At 42.5% G+C, this 23112-nt stretch overlaps 1 protein-coding gene across 2 annotated transcripts in view; it reads left to right on the top strand.

Annotated features, from left to right (window-relative positions):
* cbarpb (CACN subunit beta associated regulatory protein b) overlaps positions 1-22355 on the top strand; it is a 212108-nt gene extending 189753 nt beyond the window's left edge. For both annotated transcript variants that reach the window (XM_069928184.1, XM_069928183.1), the window contains 4 exons: positions 172-324; positions 5614-5809; positions 11150-11333; positions 20180-22355. In XM_069928184.1, the coding sequence (XP_069784285.1) occupies positions 172-324; positions 5614-5809; positions 11150-11333; positions 20180-21425 (1779 nt within the window). In that variant the 3' untranslated portion in view covers positions 21426-22355. The remainder of the gene's footprint in view (positions 1-171; positions 325-5613; positions 5810-11149; positions 11334-20179) is intronic.
* Positions 22356-23112: the final 757 nt, after the last annotated feature.

The raw sequence follows: 23112 nt of genomic DNA on the forward strand, positions 1-23112 counted from the left end.
CATGTTGTTTTTCACGGTGTTGACATCATTCCCAATTTTACCATCCAGCAAAAGACTGCTCCTGTATCAGAGAAGTTACAATTAAGATTATTGAAGTTCAGCCTCTGTAGCGATGTTCCTGAGAGTTGCCTTTCCATTGTGAATTTAGCTTATTTCTAATTTTGTTTGCAGCCCATCATAAATCCACTGCCACAAACAGCTCTGACAAGCCTCTCAGTCAACCCCAGCTCAGCCTTGCCTGGGGATACTATCAATTCATCAGTTAATACTTCCATTGTTGATGCAAATGTTCCTGCACCTGCTGATTCTGGAGAAGGTAGTGTGGTGAGTAAAACTGCATCAAATTAAATAGAACCTCCCAGCATTTGGCTCCTCTGGTTTATGCCAGTGTTTATACGCCACATGGGTCTCTACCAATGCTGATTCCCTTTGTTCAACTTGCCCCTGTCCTTCCATCCACATTTTCCTCATATACATATTAAGCCTTCACTTAAGTGCATCAATGCCATTTGCTTCAACCATTCCATGTGGCAGTGTTCCACATTCTCACCAGCCTCCAGTAAAGAAATGCCTCTCAATTTCTTTACTTGATCTGCTACTGGCTACTTCATATTGTAATGGATTCACCATTATACTCTATCCACCCTTACAAACCACTCTGGATATTAACGGCCTCAACTGCATTTCATCCATACCAAGGAAAGATGTCACAGCCTGCTCAATTTTCCTGATAGTTGCATTCTCTAAGTCATGCTAATGCACGAAGATTTCATCCAGATCTTCATTCATTAAAATTTTAATCTCAAAACTGGATGTGATTCACTGGAGAAGCTCAGCAAGGATTCTATCATTAAACCTCTGAGGATGTCAAGGAGAAAAAAGGTGGCAGCGCTGCCAGGGCTTCTGTAACAGCAGTGCTGTCGCTGGTGCAGACCTGCAGAGAGCAGGGACAGAGCACTCCCCTGTGGGATCCAGCTGCCCTGCCTGACTGCTATTAGCTCTATACAGGCTAAATGGCCTGTTAAAGGAGGCAACGGTGGTTTATTTTATCTCGGCCCTAGATGGTGGTGCCTATGATCAGCTGCGAGGGGTTGCAGACTCCGTGGAAGTGGAGGACTGGTGCAGGGCACGATAAAGTGAGGTGACCACTTCCCATTTGAGAAAGAGAAGCAGAGGAGATGAGCCACGGGATGGTAACCGCAGCAGTGCATCAGTGAGGGGCTGTGTGGCTGAAGAACACACAGGCGATGAGCTGTTGGTGACTCGAGGCGAGGAGCCCACGCAGGCTGTGGGCTGCTGACGACTGTAGTCAACCAACTCACACCAGACTACAGACTGCTGGAGACTGGCTCATACCAGGTATCGGGGCTGAGATGCGAGAAGGTGCTGGAAACTTCCTGATCGAGACGAAGGTGTGCATCTGGAGCTCGAGTTGCTGATGGTTCGGACTGAAGTCGTGTGACGATGGAGGCTGTGGGAGCGCTGGAGGTGAATCCATAGACACTCAGTGACTCTGGGGGACTCTCTTTTGCTTCTCTTTCTCTGACTGTAAAGGGCACCAGGCAATTTCTGCTGATAGCAAATCTTTGTCTGCCTTATGGTGGACTAAAGGAAGTATTGTGTAATATCACATTTTTAATTTTATTACATGACAGTAAAATAACCTTGTATGTCAACTCTAATGGTCAAAAGAACAGAAATATTAGGTAAATGGGAAAGCCATCAACTGCAGTTTCTTCTACAAGTTGTACACCAAGCTGATGTGGAAATGTTTTGTTGCTTCAAAATCTTGGAACACTACCAAAAGCAACTTGGAATTATTATTACCATAGAGAACCAGTTCATGAAGAGATTTCTCAAAGACAATTTAGATGTAGTCAACTTAGCCCTAAATCACAGCTACAGGAATTCATCAGGGCAATGTGCAAGGCCTAACCACCACCAACTCTTCCACCAGAGATCATCCCAACATGAGGAAACGGAGGAGCCACTCCCGGATTGGTTGATGGTCAAATTCCTCTCACCACGAACCTGCATGTGTTTGATGCTTCGATGTTATCAAGTTGCAACCCTATTCCGGAGGTGATTGAGCAGGTGTGAAGTGACCTTGCCCTGGATGTTGGTGCACAAATAGTTGCTCCACTCAGAAGACGGTGTGACTTGGTGAATGATACGAGGCCATAAAGGACAGAAAAATATGACTTGAAGTGAGAAACAAAAGGCTTTTGTGTCCTTTCAGGGTGCTGAGGGAGTAATCCTGAACTTCAGTGAAGAATAACCTGCGAGTCGTCTGTGCCATCCTAAGGCTGTTGTCACTGAAAGATGCCATCTACTGCAGCCACAGAGTGAGGCAAGGACTGCAGTGCCTTAGGTTGTCCAGATTTTTTTGTTTAATTTAGAGATACAGCATAGTAACAGGCCCTTCCAACCCATGAGCCTACGCCACCCAATTACACCCATGTGACTAATCCACCTGGCAACCACATTTTGACCTTGGAAGGAAACTGGAACACCTGCAGGAAACCAATGTAGTCATGGTGAGAACGTACAAACACCTTACAGACAGCATTGGATAATTATCATTTACTATTTTGTGAAAAATATTTAGAAATCTGGCTTCTTCCATGGTGGAGGTTGAGATAATTCAGTGTTTGTGGAAAGGAGATCATTGAGGTTCTTCAGTTAAAATGCCAGAGGCAGGAGGCAGATGTACCATTCTGGACTTCTACTCCATTTACAGGATGTTGATGACTGTTTGGCATTTGTTGGGGTTCACTCTTGGGTTCAAATGGGAACCATGGCCCAACTAATCTTTGACCATGACAAATCATGTGAATCATTGCTAGTGTTTCTGACAGTAAACCTGCTGCCTTCATTCTGCCCTACCACTTCAAATCTCAGGCTGGTGTAGGGTGACAAGCTACATGTTGTGTTCACACACAAAGCACAGAGCAGGAACTGGAAGCCAAGTTCTTTCAGGATGTGTGGTGCAGCAGTTGCTCAGTATGATACCTCTGTTGCCCAGACTGCAGCGAAGGAGCAGGCAGCATTCGACAGAGAACGTCACAGTCCCTTGGTTTTGTTTGTTTGCTGCACAGAGTCACTTTCTGGTCCTTCATACTTGCTACAGTGAGCATTCAAAGAGCAGGAGCATGTAGAAGAGAAGGAGTTTGTTAAAGAGAAAGGGAGCAGGTGGGCAAGGGAAGCCTAGACAGTTCCTTTATATCTGGGCTCTTCTTGAAGGACCCATCTGGGGTAATTTTTCCTTTCTCCAACAGAACAACTCACTCTCTCCTTCACTGAATAATGCAAAAGCTTTTTGGCCACATGAACATTTATCACTGCTAAATAAACAATCCATCACAAATTTGAAATTTGGCTGCAATCGTTCAGGAACTGTCTTGCAGGTGTTCTGGATAATTCTGGTGCTCCAACATATTTCTACTCTGAGGATAGAGCACCAGCTGGTGCAATGTTGCTAATGTATAGATGAATTGAGCTTGGAGAATATCCTTGAGAATATCCGGGATGAGTTTTCATTATGTCCTGTACCATCTGGGCAGGAGTGCAGGCAGCATCTGTGTGGCCTTAGTGACCTGTTGATGGACACGTTGCTGGGAGTAATGTGTCAACCTACAAGGTGATCCGCCACTACAAGGGTCGGGCATGGCTGTGGGTCACTTTATATGGCTGCAGATTCATCATGTACAAATGTAGTTGAATTTCTACTGCAGCTTCTGCGTAAAATTGTAATCAAAATTGCAGTATGGTAGCAGAAATGGTCACATCTTGTTAAAAAAGATGATCTCCATGCTTCATTGGAAGGTGGTTGGTTCCTATCTTTTTAACATTAAACTCAAGCTTCCTAATGAACTTTGCAATGCTCCAAGCCTGACCATGTGTGTACATTATGTGGTCTTCACCCTCAGCTAAAGCTGTGTATGAGTTAGAATCTACAGTATCTGGTCCCATGCTCTAGGCTACAACTAACTTGTGCTTGGGTTTCATCATAGCAGATCCCTCTTCTCTTCTGTCGTGGGATCCCTTCATGAGAGCTGGCCAATACCAGCCGACTATCTACTCTAGTTATGCCTACACTCCCTGGGCATGGAATTCCTGGGTCAATAAAAGGCAAATTGGATAAACATGCACATGAGAAAAAGAGAGATTGTAGATTTGGGGAGAATATAGAATGTGATGAGGGGGGTCAGGAGGGAGGATACTGTCATCTTTGTAGTTTCACTAACAATGCCTGCCTCCACCCCCCACTCAATTCTGGCCATAGCCTCAGCTCAACTCATCCAAATGATGACCATCATTGTCTTTTTTCACTGGGGTCCAGGTAAATGTCACCATGGCCCTCTGCAGCTTGAAAACCAAAATATTCCAGATGCTGGAGACCTGGTCAGGACACCATGGAAAACCGTTGTCAGGCAGCATCTAGAGAGTGAGAAATCGAGTTAGTATTTCAGATCAGTGACCTTTCATCAGCTTCTCCCAGCTCCAGTTGTTCACTGTAAAGATAGAAAGACAAATCTGTTGGGCTGATGTGGCTGAAATGTGTGAATAACTTGTAATATCTTGCAACCTGTGAGTGAGTTTGTCACAGTGCTAGGGTTAGTCACAGCGCTAGGGTTAATGTAAAGTAAATGATGCACATTAAATCTGATGCTCTACTGGGCTATTAGACCAAACACTTTGTTCAGTGGAGGGAGACGGCATTTGGAGATACTTAGACTATTTGAAAGTCCTGCATTGCTGCAGCTAAGTCCTCATGCCTTGACACCAGTATTGACCTCCACAGGTACTGGCTCCCCCTCATTTTGAACAAAGAGCTTCCATGACCCTATGGATACAGGCCACCTCCCCTTCCCATCTCCCCCAGTGCAGTGCGTGAAACCTCAGAACTGCACCTCCCTCATTGCACTATGCATATCATTTTCCCAGATGAGATTAACTGCAACTTCCAGTACCTGCTCTAAATACCAAGTGTCTCCCTACGAAGAGGAACAGGCTACCCTGCCAATGGGTAATGCGTGCCACCTACTGACAGCATTGGGCTCCCTCATGCAGCTTCTAAGCAATGCAGATCACGCTGGTTGGAGAATGAGATCAACAGGCCAATTTCCTGTTTTTTGCTTGTTGTCTGTATTGCAATTAACAGGCACCAGGTTACTCTTGCATTGCACTCCCAGCACCGATTTTTGAAAACTATCCATTCTGTCATCCAAATGCATTTAAGAGTATTCCTTGCCATTTCAGTATCATCTCCCATGTGTATATCTTGCTTTTTCTTACAGAGCTACATTCTGTACAACTGCTGTGCCTGAAGAATTTCTTATATATTCATCGATATTTTTAGCCAGTGTCTCAAAAAATGGACTTTATGGGGAAAAGGCTGTCAGTTAAAATCAGCATGTTCTTTCATTTTCTTCAGAAAAACCTAAAAATAGAAGGAAAGAGGTTGAAATGTCATCAGACTTGATTTCTAAACTTAATTACCTTGTGATTGCTTGTTGTGCATTGCAGCCTCTTTGTTTTGCCTGAACACAGCGAAAGGGCAGGCTGCCAGTGTGAATGCGTGTTAAAGGGATTATACTCTTCTTTTGGCAGAGTGAGGCTGCAGCCAGGAGTCCCAGAGGCAGCGGCAGTAGCCCTGAGCCAGGGGCAGCTCCCAGCCAGGGCAGCGTGCTACAGTTCTTCACCAAGTTGCGAAGGCATGCCAGTCTCGAAGGAGCGAGCCCCTACTTCAAGATCAAAAGATGGAAGTTTGAAAGTAGTCAGAGAGCTTTGAGCCTCGACACCAGAGGTAAGGTTGCTCCAAATTCAGCAGTGAACAGATTTTAGTGGATTCTTATCCATCCAGTAGCACAGAGGCTTCTGTTCTCTTGGGAAGGTGTGACATCATAGAATGTTCTGACACAGGTAGAGGCTATTCTATCATATCAATACTCTCCCATTCTCAGCACATAGCCTACTAGTTGAAAAGTCCATATAGCAGTCCCCAGGTTATATATAAACTGGTAAACTCTCACCACACAAATAAAGAAGATTCAGTAAAAACACAAAATGCTGGAGAAACTCAGCAGGTCAAACAGTGAACTTTATGTAGCAAAGATAAAGATACATCACCAACATTTTGGGCTTGAGCCCTTCATAAGGTAAGAGGATTCAGCAAACAACCTTGTGTCATTTTATTCTCTGTTTTCCTCCATAAACTTCCAATTCTTACCCTGCCCTTCTCTGCCTGATTCACTCGTTCCTGTAGGTGACTGAGATGCTGCCCTTGCTTCCATTGTCAGCCCATGCTTGGGCACTTGAGCGTTGCCTCTATTGAGTAACCAGCTGCGACCACCCCCATGCAAAGCCCACATGGGCGTTCGGCCACGACACCATCCCTGAGAACTGTCCAAAGTGAATTTCTCTCCGTCAGAAATGTCCATTTTTCAATAATTTTTCTTATTTCATTGATTAATCACCACAAGGCTACCCAGAATTAAACTAATGGAACATGTGCTGTATTCAATCATCAAACATTTTATTATGGCCATGTCTGGCAATGGCCTCATGCATGACCAAACCAAGGCCACCTGTAAATTGGAGGGGAAACACCTAATATTCCATCTGGGCCCTCCCCAACCGGATGACATTAATATCGTCTTCTCCAGTTTCTGCTAGATCCACCCCCTCCCGTTCTTCCACACCCCCTGTCTCCTTTCCTCCAGCTCTCCACCCCCTTCCTTCTTAATTCACAGAGCCATCCCCTCCTCTTCCCCATTTAATGTTGTGCCCTCTCTCCCTTATTTATCTTTGGGCCTGTGCTCCATCACTGCCCCCCCTCCCTCACACCCCATCATTTATTCAGGCACCTGCCTACATTTTGCTCATACCTTGATAAAGGGCTCAAGCCTGAAACATTGGTGATGTATCTTTATCTTTGCTACATAAAGTGGGCTTTTTGACCTGCTGAGTTTCTCTAACATTATTTTTTACTTCAACAATGGCATCTGCAGACTTCCGTGTTTTGCAACATTTTATCATTATTGTTTTTGCTAGCTTGAAAAGTTGAGAGAATTTGCATGAAGCCAGATTTTATTTAAGTTAGGTCAGTCGTAACCTGGGAGCCTCTGTTCAATTTCAATGAGTGCTTCTGCCTCCGCTGTTCTTTCAGATAGTGAGTTTCAGATTCTCCACAATTCTTTGACTGAACAACATTTCCTCACTGCCCTGCCCAGTCGTTTTACCAATGACCCTAAACTTGTGTGCCCTGGTTGTTGATCTCCCTTCTCAGGGAAATAGGACTTTGTGTATCACAAAAGACTGATTAGGTTCTTGAAATTATTCCCATAGGAGTCATTTTCCAATTCCTGGACATGTTCATTGTGTTTCATGAACTTGCTTCTCCGCACAACCAATTTGCGAATTACGCAAGAGTTTTCTATCAGAGAATGATGGACATTTTACGGCAGAAATAGAGGCCAATCAGTTTATGATGTGTTTCTCATTTCTGGAGGAAAAATCCCGTGAATGCCCATTGCCCTAAGGTGGTTGTTCTTTGCTTTTTGTGCATTTATTACTTCAAATAAAGCTGAATAATCTGATAAGCTGTGTGGCAGCTTCAGCAGGGCATAGTTTGGATTTGTTTAATTCTCTGACCCATGGTCCATCAGAAAAGCTGTTCAATTCTACTGTGACTGCTGCACTAGGAAGGAGAAATGGTTTCACTGAAGTGCGCAACTCCTTATGAATGAAAACAGGGCCACTGAACTGCTCCGCCATTCAAACCCATGGCTCAACTGTTGTAATGACTGTTACATTTGTACTTCATTGCCCAAGTCATCACATGATGAAGGAGGAAATGGTAGAGGTGGGTAAATTTACAATATTTAAAGGACTTTTAGTCAGGTGTATAGATAGGAAAGATTTAGACCAGTTCATGGGTCCTCTACCGGCATCACCTACGGCTCCTAGAACGCTTCCACCAGCGTTGTCTCCACTCCATCCTCAACGTCCATTGGAGCGCTTTCATCCCTAACGTCGAAGTACTCGAGATGGCAGAGGTCGACAGCATCGAGTCCACGCTGCTGAAGATCCAGCTGCGCTGGGTGGGTCACGTCTCCAGAATGGAGGACCATCGCCTTCCCAAGATCGTGTTATATGGCAAGCTCTCCACTGGCCACCGTGACAGAGGTGCACCAAAGAAAAGGTACAAGGACTGCCTAAAGAAATCTCTTGGTGCCTGCCACATTGACCACCGCCAATGGGCTGATATCGCCTCAAACCGTGCATCTTGGCGCCTCACAGTTTGGCGGGCAGCAACCTCCTTTGAAGAAGACTGCAGAGCCCACCTCACTGACAAAAGGCAAAGGAGGAAAAACCCAACACCCAACCCCAACCAACCAATTTTCCCCTGCAGCCGCTGCAACCGTGTCTGCCTGTCCCGCATCGGACTTGTCAGCCACAAACGAGCCTGCAGCTGACGTGGACTTTTACCCCCTCCATAAATCTTCGTCCGCGAAGCCAAGCCAAAGAAGAAGAAGACCAGTGGTTTTCAAACTTTTTCTTTCCACTCACATAACACTTCAAGTATTCCCTGTGCCATTGGTGCTCTGTGATTAGTAAGGGATTGCTTAAGGTTGGATGTGAGTGGAAAGAAAAAGTTTGAAAATCACTGTTTTAATAATTCCCTCATTGACTCGTTATGTGTACGGATTCATAACTCCAAAGGAAATGGGCCAATGACAATTTTTCTCAAGGAAAATATTTCAGTAACAATTGGGTCCAGAGGTTCTCAACCTTCCCTTCTCACTCACATCCCACCTTAAGCAATCCCCTAAAACCCTGAGATTCTTTCTCCCATTGGGCGAGACAGAATTGCCACTTAAACAAACTGTGCAATGCAGAGAGAGGGGAAAAAATATAAAGGTCAAAAGTGAGAGTCCTTAAGTGAGTCCCTGGATTGAGTTTGTTGCTGAGGAGTCTGATGGTGGAGGGGGAGCAGCTGTTCCCGAACCTGGGGGTGTGAATCTTGTGGCACCGATACCTCTTTCCTGGTGGCAGCATCGAGACAGAGTGTGTGCTGGGTGGTGAGGGTCTTTGATGATTGCTGCTGCTTGAAATAATCCCTGCAATAATGAGGTGTCACGGAGCATAAGATTTCCTCCACATCTGCCGCATCAGTCAGTCCCATTATTTTATTGGGGTTTCACTTGCAGCTTCATTGATTACTGTGAGTTGTTTGCCCAATGGTCAATGTAATCACAATGGCAGCATTGATCCATATCAGATCACTAAAATATTACCACTACCTCGAGGAAAGGAACTGTCTGCATCAGGAAATCACAATGAACTTTGACTTTCCACTTGCCATTAGAACTACAGTATCACATGAATTGCAAAGTCTGTGTATTAGCATTTACAAAATGCAACACCTTTTGAGTGGCATTCACAAAATAATCTCTGAAGTGTTGACGTTTTTCCATTCAATGTGAGAACATTATTTCCAAAACTGATCTGGTTACAACTATGTGTGACAGTATAATGGATAAATAACACATTTAGACTGTTTTTTATTATTGATTTGGAGCCTAAAAATTCTATAAAACCAGCTGGATTTAGTTGAATTTGATTTGTTTATTGTCACATGTACCAGAAGTCTGGGGGAAATCTTTTTTTTTAGTGTGCTATCCAGGCAGGTCAAAGACTACATACTACAGCAAGAATAAAACCATCTTGTTACAATTAAAAACAAAAGTGTAGAGTGTAGTATTAAAGATAAAAAGCTCAGTTAAACAGTCCAAAGGATTATCTTAAATGATGGGAGGTCCATTCCAGAATCTGATAACAGCAGGAAATAAATTGTCCTTAAATCTGGAGGTGAGTGTTTTCAAACTTGTCTTCCCAAACAGATGGAGGAGAGGGGCGAGGCGGATAATGACCAGAATGGGAGGTGTCCTTTCATATGTTGTCTGCATTCCCAAGGCAGTGGAAGGTGAAATTGGAGTTAATGGCTTGAGCTGAACACGTTAAAAAGCTCGTATAAGTGGCAGTGATTGTGAGGTGATTAAATTGTCTGAAAATCCATCTGGAGAAGACAATCTGTTGTACTTACCCATAAGGTTTATGTATGACTTCACACCATGCCAGTGGCATTGACAATGAACTGTGCCTGATGTAGCTGCAATATACAAATGTGCTGGAGTAACTCAGCAGGTCACGCAGCAACCATAGGAAATAAAGGGTCACCAACGTTTCAGGTATAAGCAAACAGGCAGGTGAGGGAAGGAGGGTGGATGAGAGGAGGGGAGGGGGCAGTGGGAGGAGCACAGTTCACCTACAACTTCTTACCTGTAAGCCTCTTTGAGCTCATGGCTAAACTTTCATGGGAGTGCCACCAATTGGACTAATCTTTGTTCACTTCCCTTTAAATCCAAATATGCAGGTAGTGTCAAATCACTGCCCACTATACACATACAAATGTAACATTACTGACCAAAGAGGAAAGATGTACTAGCTGTGGAGGCGGTGCACAGGAGGTTCTCCAGATTGATTCCAGAGATGAGGGGGTTAGCCTACGAGGAGAGATTGAGTTGTCTGGGACAGTACTCACTGGAATTTAGAAAAATGAGAGGGGATCTTATAGAAACATAAAATTATGAAAGGCATAGATAAGATAGAGGCTGGTAAGTTGTTTACATTGGTAGGGGAGACCAGAACGAGGGGACAGAGCCTCTAGATTCAAGGCAGTAGATTTAGGACAGAGTTGAGGAGGAACTGCTTTTCCCAGAGGGAGGTGAATCTGCCCATTGAAGCAGTGGAGGCGACCTCAGTAAATATATTTAAGACAAAATTGGATATATTTTTACACAGTAGGAGAATTAAGAGATTGGGGAAAAGGCAGGTGGGTGGAGATGAGCCTGTCATCAGATCAGCCATGATCTCACTGAATGGCGGAGCAGGCTTGACAGGCCGGATGGCCCACTCCTGCTCCTGTTTCTTATGTTATGAATTCTCTTCATTTTAAATGTCTCCTCTCTGGATGCTGTAATTTTGACTTATGTTTGTCAACATGCTACATAACTACAGCAAAAGACCTTTGTCCTATCTATTTGTTTCCTGATTTGCTAATTGAAGGACTTATGTTTGTTAGGGTCCCCAAAAAGACACCAGTTCCATCGACAGCGAGCTTCCAGTGAGAGCATGGACTGTGAAGACCAGGACCCTCATCAGTCTGACATCATACAGTACATTGCCCACACGGATGACATCACTTTTTGTCCCCATCCAACTCCACTCGCACAGCCCCCCTCCAGTCCTCCATCATCAGTTGCCAGGTACTGTTCAGTCAGTTTTGATTTAAAAGATCAGAATGTTTTCCTTTTGCATTTTTTCCACCTGAATTAAAATGATTTAGTATAATAAAAATGACGTTCCAGAGTTTAAGAGAGAGAGTGTGTGTGAGAGAATATTTTAAAGCATCTTCATCTAAATGTGCATGCGTATACACTGATATGAAATTATGAGTGCAGATGAAGTATGAATATGTATGGGTGCATGATAATTAACTGAATAGAGTGCAATGTTTATGTGCTCAAATCTCTTCAACTTCTTGCTGAGTGACTACAGAGAGAAATTTGATTTATTGCTTGAATTAATTCTTATTATACAATAAATAATTGTGTGTGAGATGATAGTGAACTTGTGCAAATTCAAATCCACCTTCAATAAGTTTTTACTCTGTGTCATTAAATGACCTTGAACTTATCCTCGTGAAAATGGACTGAAAATAATTAGTAGTTAAATAAAGAAAATTTAAAATGTAACACAAACCCTTCTGCTCAGCCTTCAAGTATTAAGCAATGCCTGAGGGAAGTGCAGAAAAGAAAATCTGGTGAGGGATAAGACATTAGTGACAGATTCTGTTAAATATTCCCTCTATTTCAAGTAAAAGTTAAACTTCACAGGTTTTTCTTAAAGACTTTGGAAGCTTCCTTGGTAGATTTTTCTTTCTGCACTGAAGACAATATTTAACAAACATTTACTACCATTATTTAATATAAAATGTTTAAAACAGAATATTACAGAAAACAGCAGATATTACTGTTTAAAGACTATAAAATATCCCTGGTTAAGGGATATTCATTCATTCTTTTCTATGGTAATTCTTTGTAAGAATACAAAGCTGGAGAAACTCAGCAGGTCAAAGAGTGTATTTTATAGAGCAAAGATAAAGATACATAACCAACGTTTCAGGCTTGAGCTTTTCAATACCCTGAAACATTGGTTATGTATCTTTATTGTATAAAGTTCGCTGTTTGACCTGCTGAGTTTCTCCACCATTGCGTTTTTACTTCAACCATGGTGTCTGTAGACTTTCGTGTTTTATTCCTTATGATTCTTTGTTCCTTGGCGAAACAGAATTTCAGGTTGTTCAACATTTTATACAGCCTATTTGCTTTCCATAGTCTGTACAGTGAAAGGAGATAGTAGGTGTTGCAAAGGGGTAAGAGTTAACTTGATGGGTGCATGTGCTGTAATCATGTACTGAGTGCATTCCGAATGTCACTGTGTAAATCTCTTCCCTCAGCTCCAACACTTAACCCAGGGGTTAAAATGTATTGTCTATATATTGCTATGCATTTCAACTGCAAAAAGTGTAGCTAGGTTATTAAATTTTCTGATTATGTCCAGAAATGAATTCTTGTTTTGGTAGTGCTATATTGTACTCTATAAGTGACTGCACAGTTGACACTCATTCCACAGTTAGGTTCCGTTAAAATCGATACCACTGGATTTTAGAATTGGATTCAAATATCCAACTACTGTTCAATCGTTTATTTTCAAGACCATCCCTTGAGATTTCACTCTGCTTTTGTAGGCTCCCAGATGATTCTTGGTCATTATGAAAGATGGTCCACTCCATCCACTGTTCATTCTGGCCCTGTGTCTGTTCACAAGGCCATGTGCATGAGATTCTTGGTGTTCTCCCCAATTCTCCTTCTCCGCTGTCAGCTAGGATCGCCAAGTACAGGTGAAGAGGTGGCACCTCTTCTCCAAATTGTCCGAGCAAAATCTTGAATGTCCACGTCGCTCTAAGATCACAAACTAATATCCAATCAAAGAGGCGGGAATCAGTCTATTTTTGCTCCCTTGTCCAACCGTTTGTGAATGACATAAACCTACAGCTCCCAAGGGCAGGGAAGGCTCAGTAGAACTAGGAACCTAACTAAAATGTGATCACAAGCACCAGATTAAAACAAAGGATTTCACGAGGTCCGTGGAATTCAAAGTTCAAGTTCAAATTCAGATTTATTGTCAGAGTATATACATTGCATCATATACAACCCTGAGATTCCTTTTCCTTTGGCCGAGGCAGAATTTCTACTTATTGATAGTGCAAAAAAAAACTGTACTCCACAAACACATGTAAACAAATAAAGAAATGTAAGCAAACAGAATTGTGCAATACAGAGAGAAAAGAAAATCAATAAAGTGCAAAAGTAAAAGTCCTTAAATGAGTCCCTGATTGGAGGGGTAGCAGCTGTTCCTGAACCTGGTCGTGCGAGTCTTTTAGCATCTAAACCAGAGCGTGCACTGGGTGGTGTGCATCCTTGATGATTGCTGCTGCTCTTTGATGGCAACGTTCCCTGTAGGTGTTCTTGATGGTGGGGGAGTTTTGCCTATGATGTCCTGGGCTGTGTCCACTATCTTTTGGAGGGTTTTGTCCTCTGGGATATTGGTGTTCCCATAGAAGTGGATGTCTCAAAGACAATGAAACTGTTAGGACTTTAGCATTCGTGCATGTTTTGACATCTGACTGGTGACATATTTTCCATTTGTAGTTAGTATAATAACAAGCGTTCAGTTCGGAACCTCCTCAACACTGCCAGAATACATAGACAAAGAAGAGCAAATTTAATAGGTGCCAAAAGGCAAGAGGCCTGTGAGGTACAATATGAACAACATAACAGCTGTTTAAGTAAATAATTTGAAATGCTGTTAGATACATTCATTAGAAATTCCTGTAAGTTGATGTGGGAGTAACTAACTTCCATGAATCTTCCCATCCTCCGACTCAGTGAGAAATCCTACTATATTTACTTGCATTGGATTTTATGTAGTTTGGGGAGGAACTTGTGTGGCAGCATTCCCTGCACACAGTTACACGCAACAGGCTCAAGAGTCAGGATATTTGCTTTCGAGGCCAATTTGGCTCATACTATTTTTCACGTGATGGAGTTATATACAGCACTGAAACAAACCCTTCTCCCCAAGTCAACATTGGCATCGAGCCACCCAACTACAGTAAAAATGTGAGCACCAATCCCGGTTTTTCTATGCTCCCCACATTCTCAACAACGTCCTGGATTCTACCACTCTCCTACATCCTCAGCACAATTTACTGAACTATTTATCTTTGGGATATGGAATGAAAATGCATTACTGCAAGGAAACTCATGCAGGCAAACCCCACACAGACAGAACCTGAGGTCAAAATCAAGCACAGGATCTGATTTCAACCAGCTCTACAAGAGGCTTACTGCATGGAAATAGGTCCTTGGGCCCAACTTGCACATGCCAACCAAAATATCCTTCCCACACTCACCCACCTGCCTTTATTTGGCCTATATCCCTCTAAACCCACCCCTATCCATGTTTCTGTTCAATTTTGTTCTTAAAATTTGAAATTGTACCTGCCTCAAACATCTCCTCCAGGACCCACCATCCTCTGTGTAAAAAAAAAGTTACCCCTCAGGTTCCTGTTAAGTGTCTCCCCCCTCACCTTAAACCTGTCTCTGGTTATTGATTCCCCTACTCAGACCAAAAGCCTCTCTGTGTTTTCCCAATCTTTTCCTCTTGTGATTTTGTATATTGATATTAATTTTTAAATTCTTGATAATGAGTTTATTGTTGTACACATTGTACAATGGACACATGCACCAAAATTCTTGCTTGCTGCTGCCCAACAGTAAAACCCCTGGTATCCGGCACCTATGGGAATTGGTAGGTGCCAGATCAATGAATATTCCAGTTGCTTGAGATGGCATGTGGCATGGATTGGCGAACTAACCATGAGGTGCAGCAATTTTAAACTTCCATATTTTTACCTATTTATTTTCCGTGATTTTTTTTGCTGGTTGCTTGAATTTCAGATAACAGGAGTTTTACTGTACTTTGTTTCAAAACCCAACAACAACAAACTACAATAATGTACTGAATTGGATTTAAAAATACAAGAAATATTCACAGTTATCCTAGTGCAAAGAAAAGCGACTTTATAATAGCACAGACAGTCCTTTTATGGTGTCGGAGCAGTTCCTGACTAATGTAACAAGGGGAGGTTCAGGAGCCCGATAGTTATTGGGGGAAAAAAACTCTTTTTAAAACTGGAGCTGCCGATCTTCAGGCTTCTGTATCTCCTGCCTAAAGAAGAGGTTGTGATGGGGGTCCTTTAAAATCATCTTTTGGATGATCTGGGACAAACTGATATTTTCTGTTCAGAGATACAACACGGCAACAGGCCATTCCACCCAATGAGACTGTGCTGCCCTAAATACACCCATGTGACCAATTAACCTACTAACCGTACATTTTTTGAACATAGGAGGAAACCAGAGGAGCCAGAAAAAACCTGTATTGACATGGAGAGACATACAAAGTCCTTGCAAACAGTGGGGTGCTGGTGCTATATTAACCACAAGGCTAACCATGTGAGTTTGGCACCAGAATTCTCATGAACATCCCCCTCACAGCTCCAGAGCTTATGCCAGTATGTAAAATCTAAAAGGTAGACATTTGTCTTCTGTTGTATTCTTAAAACCCAAAAGTGAGCCCACATTTACCACATCAGACAGCAAGTCATTCCACACTCCCACCACTCTTTTAGTGAAGAAGTTCCCCTAATATTCCCCCTAAACCTTTCACCCTAAAGCCATGATCTCCTGTATTTATCTCTCCTAAGTGGAAATCACCTACTCTCCTTTACACTTTATAATTTTGTAAACCTCTATAAAGTCCTAACCTGTTATAAAGTCCTAACCTGTTTAATATTTCCCTGTAACCCAACTCCTGAAGACATGGCAACATCCCGGTAATCTTCTGTGCACTCTTTCGATCTTACTGATATCCTTCCTGTAATTTGGCAACCAAAACTGCACACAATACTCACCAATATCACTGTAACATCCCAACGCCTGGACTCAATACTTTGATATATGAAGGCCAAGATGCCAAAAGGTTTCTTTACAACCCTTTCTACCTGTGATGCCACTTTCTATATTCCCAGATCCCCTTATTCCTCTGTACTCCTCAGTGTCCTACAATTCACAATGTATGTCCTACCTTGGTTTGTCCTTCCAAAATACAACACTTCACACTTGACTGCATTAAATTCCATCTTCCATTTTCTAGCCCATTTTTCCAGTTGGACCAGATCCCTCTGCAAGCTTTGAAAGCCTTCCTCACTGTTCACAACACCACCCATCTTTGTGTCATCCGCAAACTTGCTGATCCAATTTCCCACATTATCATCCAGATCATTGATATAGACAACAAACAACAATGACCCAAGCGCTGATCCCTGAGGCACATCACTAATCACAGGCCTCCAGTCTGAGAAGCAATCATCCACTACCACTCTCTGTTTTCTCCCATTCAGCCAATTACGAATCCAGTTTATAACCTCTTCATGGATACCTAGTGTCTGAACCTTCTGAACTAACCTCCCATGTGGGACCTTGTGAAAGGCCTTACTAAAGTCCATGTAGATAATATCCACAGCCTTTCCTTCATCTACATAACCTCCTCAAAAAAAGTCCATAAGATTTGTTAAACATGACCTATCATGCACAAAGGCATGTTGACTATTCTTAATTGGGCCATAAGCTGTCCAAATATTTGAATATCCAATATCTCAGAACATCCTCCAATAATTTACCCACTACAGACTTCAGGCTCACTGACCTGTAATTTTCTGGTTTACTTTTGGAACCATTTTTAAACAATGGAACAACATGAGCTCCAATCCTCTGGCACCTCACCCGTGGCTAAGGACATTTTAAATATTTCTGCCAGGGCTCCTGCCATTTCTACATGTGTCTCCCTCAAGGTCCGAGGGACTATCATGTCAGGCCCCGGGGATTTATCTACCTTTATTCACTGTAAGGCAGCAAGCACCTCATCCTCTTTAATCTCTGCATGTTCCATGCCACTACTGTTTATTTCCCTTCCTTCCTTATACACTAAGCCAGTTTCCTGAGTAAATACTGATGCAAAAAAAAATTGTTTAAGACCTCCCCAATCTCGTTAGGCTCCGCTCACAGGCTCCTGAATTTCTGCCAGAAGGTAGCAGCAAGAAGAGGTTATGACTATAGTGATGGGGGTCCTTTATGGCATTAGCTGCCTCACATAGACATTTTCAGTGGTTGGGAGGTTGGGGCCCAGAGTTGGCCAGGTTGCTGCTTTCTGCACCTTGTGCATTCCCAGACACACAAATTTTTCAATGAGGCTGTTATGCATTCAGTCAATATGCTACCCACAATACACCTGTAGGAGTTTGATAGAGTATTCAGCAACATGCAGAAGCAGATAAGCAGTATTTAAGAGGAATAAACAGACAGGGATACCATCCATGTGCAGGCAAATGGGATTAGTTTAAACATGCTGGGCCCAAGGGCATGTCCTATACTGTTCTGTTTTATGACCCAAGTTCTCCAACATGCAATATAAGAAGTGTGCATGTCAAAGCCAGCTCCTTTTCCCCAGGGTGACAGTAGCAAATACCAGGGGACATCTGTACAAGGTGAGGGGAGGAAAGTTTAAGGGAGACATCTTGGATAGGTTTTTTTACACAGAGTAGAGGGTGCCTGCAGCTGACGTGGACATTTACCCCCTCCATAAATCTTCATCCGCGAAGCCAAGCCAAAGAAAGAAGAAGAGGGTGCCTGGAATGCATTGCCAGGATTGGTGACATTTAAAAGACTCTTGGACATACACATAGATAATGCAAGAAAAATAGAGGTGTGAGGTAGGGAAGGTTTTGATAGTTGAACAGGTTTATATGGGTCACTACAACACAGTGGGCCTAAGGGCCTGTACTGTGCTATAATGTTCTAAATTCTGCATCTAAAATTTGGTCCTGTTAATTTCAATGGAGCCAAATTTCAGGCACAAATTCAAATGTGTGTTACTGCAATACACATTAAGCACAGTGAAATGGGGTACATTGCCATTGGTGTCTTATAGATGATGCACTTATTGCAAAGTGAGATTTGATAGCTAAACTCAGTCGTGTCAATGTGCAACTTCCTTTTACTCCACGAGGATCTTCAACCTCCGAAGCACAGAAAACTGCAGGCTGTGGCGATAACGCAGGAGGGTAGTGATAATTCACAGGATGATGTCATCAACAGTAACAAAGGAGGACAGAGAAACTGAATTCAAAGAGTTGAGATTCAGACTCACCATCCATTATTGCTATGGCTACTCCTTAACCTACTAGCTGAGTCAACAACTTATGATGTCAACTGTACTCTGCACACAGCAACCAATTCAGAATCTTGCGATGTATGTGAATGACTACAGTTCTAAACTTTAACCAGTGCGTTGTGTGGAAATGCTCTGCATGTTGGAAATCAGCCTTTACACTGAAGGGTTTTGGGATTCAAAATAAACTGCAAGATGAATGCCTGGTATTGGAGGGATTGGGGATGTGCCATGGGGCCGAAGACAGTATCCAGGAGGTAACAGAGAACCTGTTGAACCAGAATTGGCTTCCCTGAGTTTTCCTTCGAGTGGGACTACTGCATTCACTTTGACCAGGAAGAAGGGAGAGTACCTTTTCCCCCGCTGGCTTTGAGTTACAAAGCAAACATTGTGCCTCAGATGGTCTTCACCAATGTTGAATATAATCTCGCTGGCAACTTAGAAAAAAAATCTTCTTGGGAATTCTTTCATTATATATTAAACAAGGAAAGAAAGAGTGATGGCATTAGAAATCAGGTGCAAGAGCAACAAATTATGATATTAGCTAACTAGTAACAGTTATTTAGAAGTTTCTTATCCAGCTAGAGGCAGAGTCCTGGGTATTAATTGGATTGTGTACATTTAATGAGTTCTTGAATTTAAAATTAGTCATAGAGCACAGTAACAGGCTATTTGGTCCACAAGTCCGTGCCACCCATTTACACCCCATTAACCTACACCCCCAGTACATTTTGAACGGTGGGAGGAAACTGGAGTCTCCAGAGAAAACCCACGTAGACACGGGAAGAACGTACAAACTCCTTACAGACAGTGCGGGACTCAAACCCGGGCTGTAAAGGCGTCGAGTTAACCATTTCACCAGCTATGCCACCCATGAAAGAATGTCCTGTCCAGTGTCCCTTGGCTGTAATAGTTTAATTTTATAACTGAAATCAGTTTGCATCATATTTGGATTGACATCCCACTATGGGGCAATGAAGAAGGGTCTAATCATTTGAGGAAGTATTTTCTTTGTCACTCATTAGTTGGAATTTAGGATGCATAAAATAAAGGATGAGGGGGTGTGGGGTTGGGGAGAGAATCTCATTGAGACCTGTTGAATATTGAAAGCCCTGGATAGAGTGGATGTGGAGAGAAAGTTTCCTATGGTTGATGAGTCTGGGACCAGAGGGCACAGCCTCAGAATACAGAAATATCCCTCGAGAACAGACATGAGGATGAATTTATTTACCAAGTGGGCGGTGAAACATTGGAATTCGTTGCCATGGATGGCTGTGGAAGCAAAGTCATTGGGTAGATTTAAGACAGAGATAGAAAGGTTCTTGATTAGGAAGGGAGTCAAGGATTACAGGGATAAGAATGGGATTGAAAAGGATTGTAAATCATCCATGATGGAATGGCAGGGCAGACTCGATGGGCCAAATGGCCTGATTCTGCTCCTATCTCTTATGGTCTTATTTCTTTGAATGGGATTGATGAGATTCTATTATTGGAGCTGGCATTGGCTCAATGGACTGAATGGTGTCCTTATTCTGATGCAAGTTGGCAAGGCTTGCAAGTCAACCAACACAACCTAGTTCCTGTTTGTTAGAAGTTTGCCTTGTTATGAGAAACCAGGCTTTATTGAAGTTAAGTTTTGTAAATGATGTCATGCCGTGTCCCACATTTTCCTGAGATAAGCTTGGTTTTCTTTCAGGTTAGATGCGGCAGAGATTCTGCCAGGCGGGAGTGAGAGTGCTGAAAGGAGGGAGAGCTCTGAACAACAGAGGATCTACCAGGATATCTGGAAACTCCGAGCTTCTCTCGAGCTTTACATATCGTCGGACCAGAGCAGCAATGATAAGGATTCCATCCGGAGTGACACGGAGAGTGTGTGCTCATTAGGTGACTCTTCCAGCGCCCTTCCCTTGGCTGACGATGAAGGAGACGCTGAAGTGAAACCTTTGGACAAAGGGACCAGGCAGGATAGCATGGACTCTGAGCGAGGTAGCGACAGCGAATCAAGCACAAGGAAGCTCCTGCAGATGGACAGCGGCTACGCGTCTATAGAGGCACCGAGCAAACTATTAGAAGAAAAGATTCTCAAGGCAGACAGTGAAATTGGGACAAAAGTCAAAACAGCTTCAGAGAAAAGGTTGTTCTTCACAAGTTCTGGACGCAAAGAGACTATCTTTGAGAGTTTTGATGCCAAAACGTTGAGTGAAGAGTTGGAGGAAGAGGGCGCGGTGGGAGGCGAAGTGGAAAGCCCCATTGGATGGTCACCGTACGGCCAAATGTTTGTTACTAGAGACTATTTACATAGGAGGGATTACAGTATTGACGAGAAAACAGATGCCTTATTCAATGAGTTCCTCCGACACGACCCTCAGTTCGACGATTCTCCGCTGAAATCTAAGCACAGATCCCGCATCCATCTACGCAAGCAGTGGCAGAGGACCAAGCAATACAGTGATCCGGGAATGCGCTACCCATCCGGATTGGAACGCCACCGGGTGCCTCTGCGCAGAGGCGACAGCGTGAACTACCCCCTCGAACATCGATACCAGACCACCTTGCCCCGCATCACCAGTACCACGGATGAAGAGCAAACCAGCAGCCAGGAACAGATCAAATCACCCACCACTAAAGACTCTGAACATCTTGGTGCTGACATGGAAGAAAGGATCCATATAATCGAGGAAGAGGCAACAGAGCAAGGAAATGTTACTGACCAGACTGAACAAGTAGACTATCAGCAGCCTTTCGACCATATTAGTGGCTTCACAGAGACAAATAGCTCGACAAACTTTGGGTACGGGCCTCAGATGATAGGGGCAGATCTCAAAGACAAACTAATGACTAGCATCGACGACAGGCTGTATAATAATCTTAAAAAATCAAAGGAGAGCGTTGAATATGTAGTAGCTGTCACACATGCTTCACCAGATCACAGTCCCGTTTAATCTCCTTTTGTGAAACATTGACTCGCTTTTTTTGTCAAATCTCATGTGGACGCCTCACTTTTCCCTTTGATACTTTCAACAAACACAAACAATGATACTGCTATGACACAAGACACGCTTCAGGTTTTCTCCATCAAAGAATGATTAGATGTCTGTTGAGCTTTAATCCCTGGTACATATAAATGTTTTATTAGAAAGAATAGCTTGCTTTTTATAAAAAAATGAGTAAAACAGTGGTACTGATGACATGTGGGAAAGCTTTTTTTGTTCAAGTTGTTTGGCTATTATTTTGTTTCTGTACTTCCAAACCACCCTGTAATGTTTTAAATATTGAAAACTCGCACCAACCCCAGATGAATACACCTGTACACAGAGATGCTCTCCTTTGCATGTGCCCTTTTCATTCTCAGAATTCAGAAAACCCTCTCAGACTGCTTATCCACGTTACACGATCACCGAAGCAAGTAACTTCTTTAAAATTTATTTAATACAAATGACCTCCTCAAGACATTCATTTTCTGTGTTAAGTTATGATTATATAGCTTCATGTTATGTTTTGTGAATTAGAATGTCAATTCCTGAAACAAAATAACCATCAATGTTTGTTCGTTTCTTTGATGTGAAAGTGTCTGCTGTAGTTTTATGATTATTAAATAAAACAGTGCTATTCCGTATTTATGGATGGGCTGAGTACAATAAACAGACATTTCTCATTCTTTTCTCATTTTACTTTCATTTCAGAAGCCTTATTTCCAGAGATTGGTTCCCTGCCAGTCATCTGCACTGAATGTTCAAACTTAGTAGCTCATACCTCGGCTAGTGACTAGGTATCTATGTAATGCAATTAGGTTAAATTTTAGGTTTAAATAATTATTTACAATAATTTTATAAAACATGTATACATTACGTAAAATCTGACAAAAAGATATTCTTCCAGTTTTCATTTTCATCTGAACTGTAAAGTCAGCCTTGAACAGTTATAAGTCATTGACTTCCTTCTGCTTTCATTGCTCAATTAAATAAATTATTTCCTCATTAAAACAAAGATTATTTTGCATGACTTGTTTGTAATCTGTGTACAGCAAAAGGGGAAGAGTTGTGTTGAAAGGATTTTTTAAACAATGGAGAAATATTGCATCCTTATGTTGTTCAGAATGATTGTTTTTGTTTTAAGCACAAGCTTCCAGTCTTTGTGTTGTCTTGTGGCACATGGTATCAGGCAGCACATTGGAAAGAAAGATTTGTGTAAATAGGAAATGTCCGACATCACATCTTGCTCTCGCTACACTTTTTATCATAAAGACACATAGTTCAATGAAATTGCCTGCTGACTGAGATTTATGCCATATCCTTTTTTTTACTCCGAATTAAAGGAACCCTTTTGAGATCTTGGTAATTTTTCAAACTGCCTGATTTCCTACTTTAAGGAGGTCTTCTCAGCCAACTCGCTTATTTCCTCCAAATAACTATTCCCATGAAGCAGCTTTCGCTGGACATTATCACAAGTTCTTTTGTTTATTTACAACCACCATTAAACCCTCATCACTTCTACTCTGTTCCCACTGCACTGTCACACTTTTTATAAATTTCACCAATGGTCCAATATAGAAAGCACCGTCTTCTTCCTCTCCAGAAAATCATACATTTGTTTTATGTTGACTATCACAAGATACAGGAGCAGAAGTTG

The sequence above is a fragment of the Narcine bancroftii genome, chromosome 3 (assembly GCF_036971445.1).
Source record: "Narcine bancroftii isolate sNarBan1 chromosome 3, sNarBan1.hap1, whole genome shotgun sequence".
Classification (NCBI taxonomy): Eukaryota; Metazoa; Chordata; class Chondrichthyes; order Torpediniformes; family Narcinidae; genus Narcine; species Narcine bancroftii.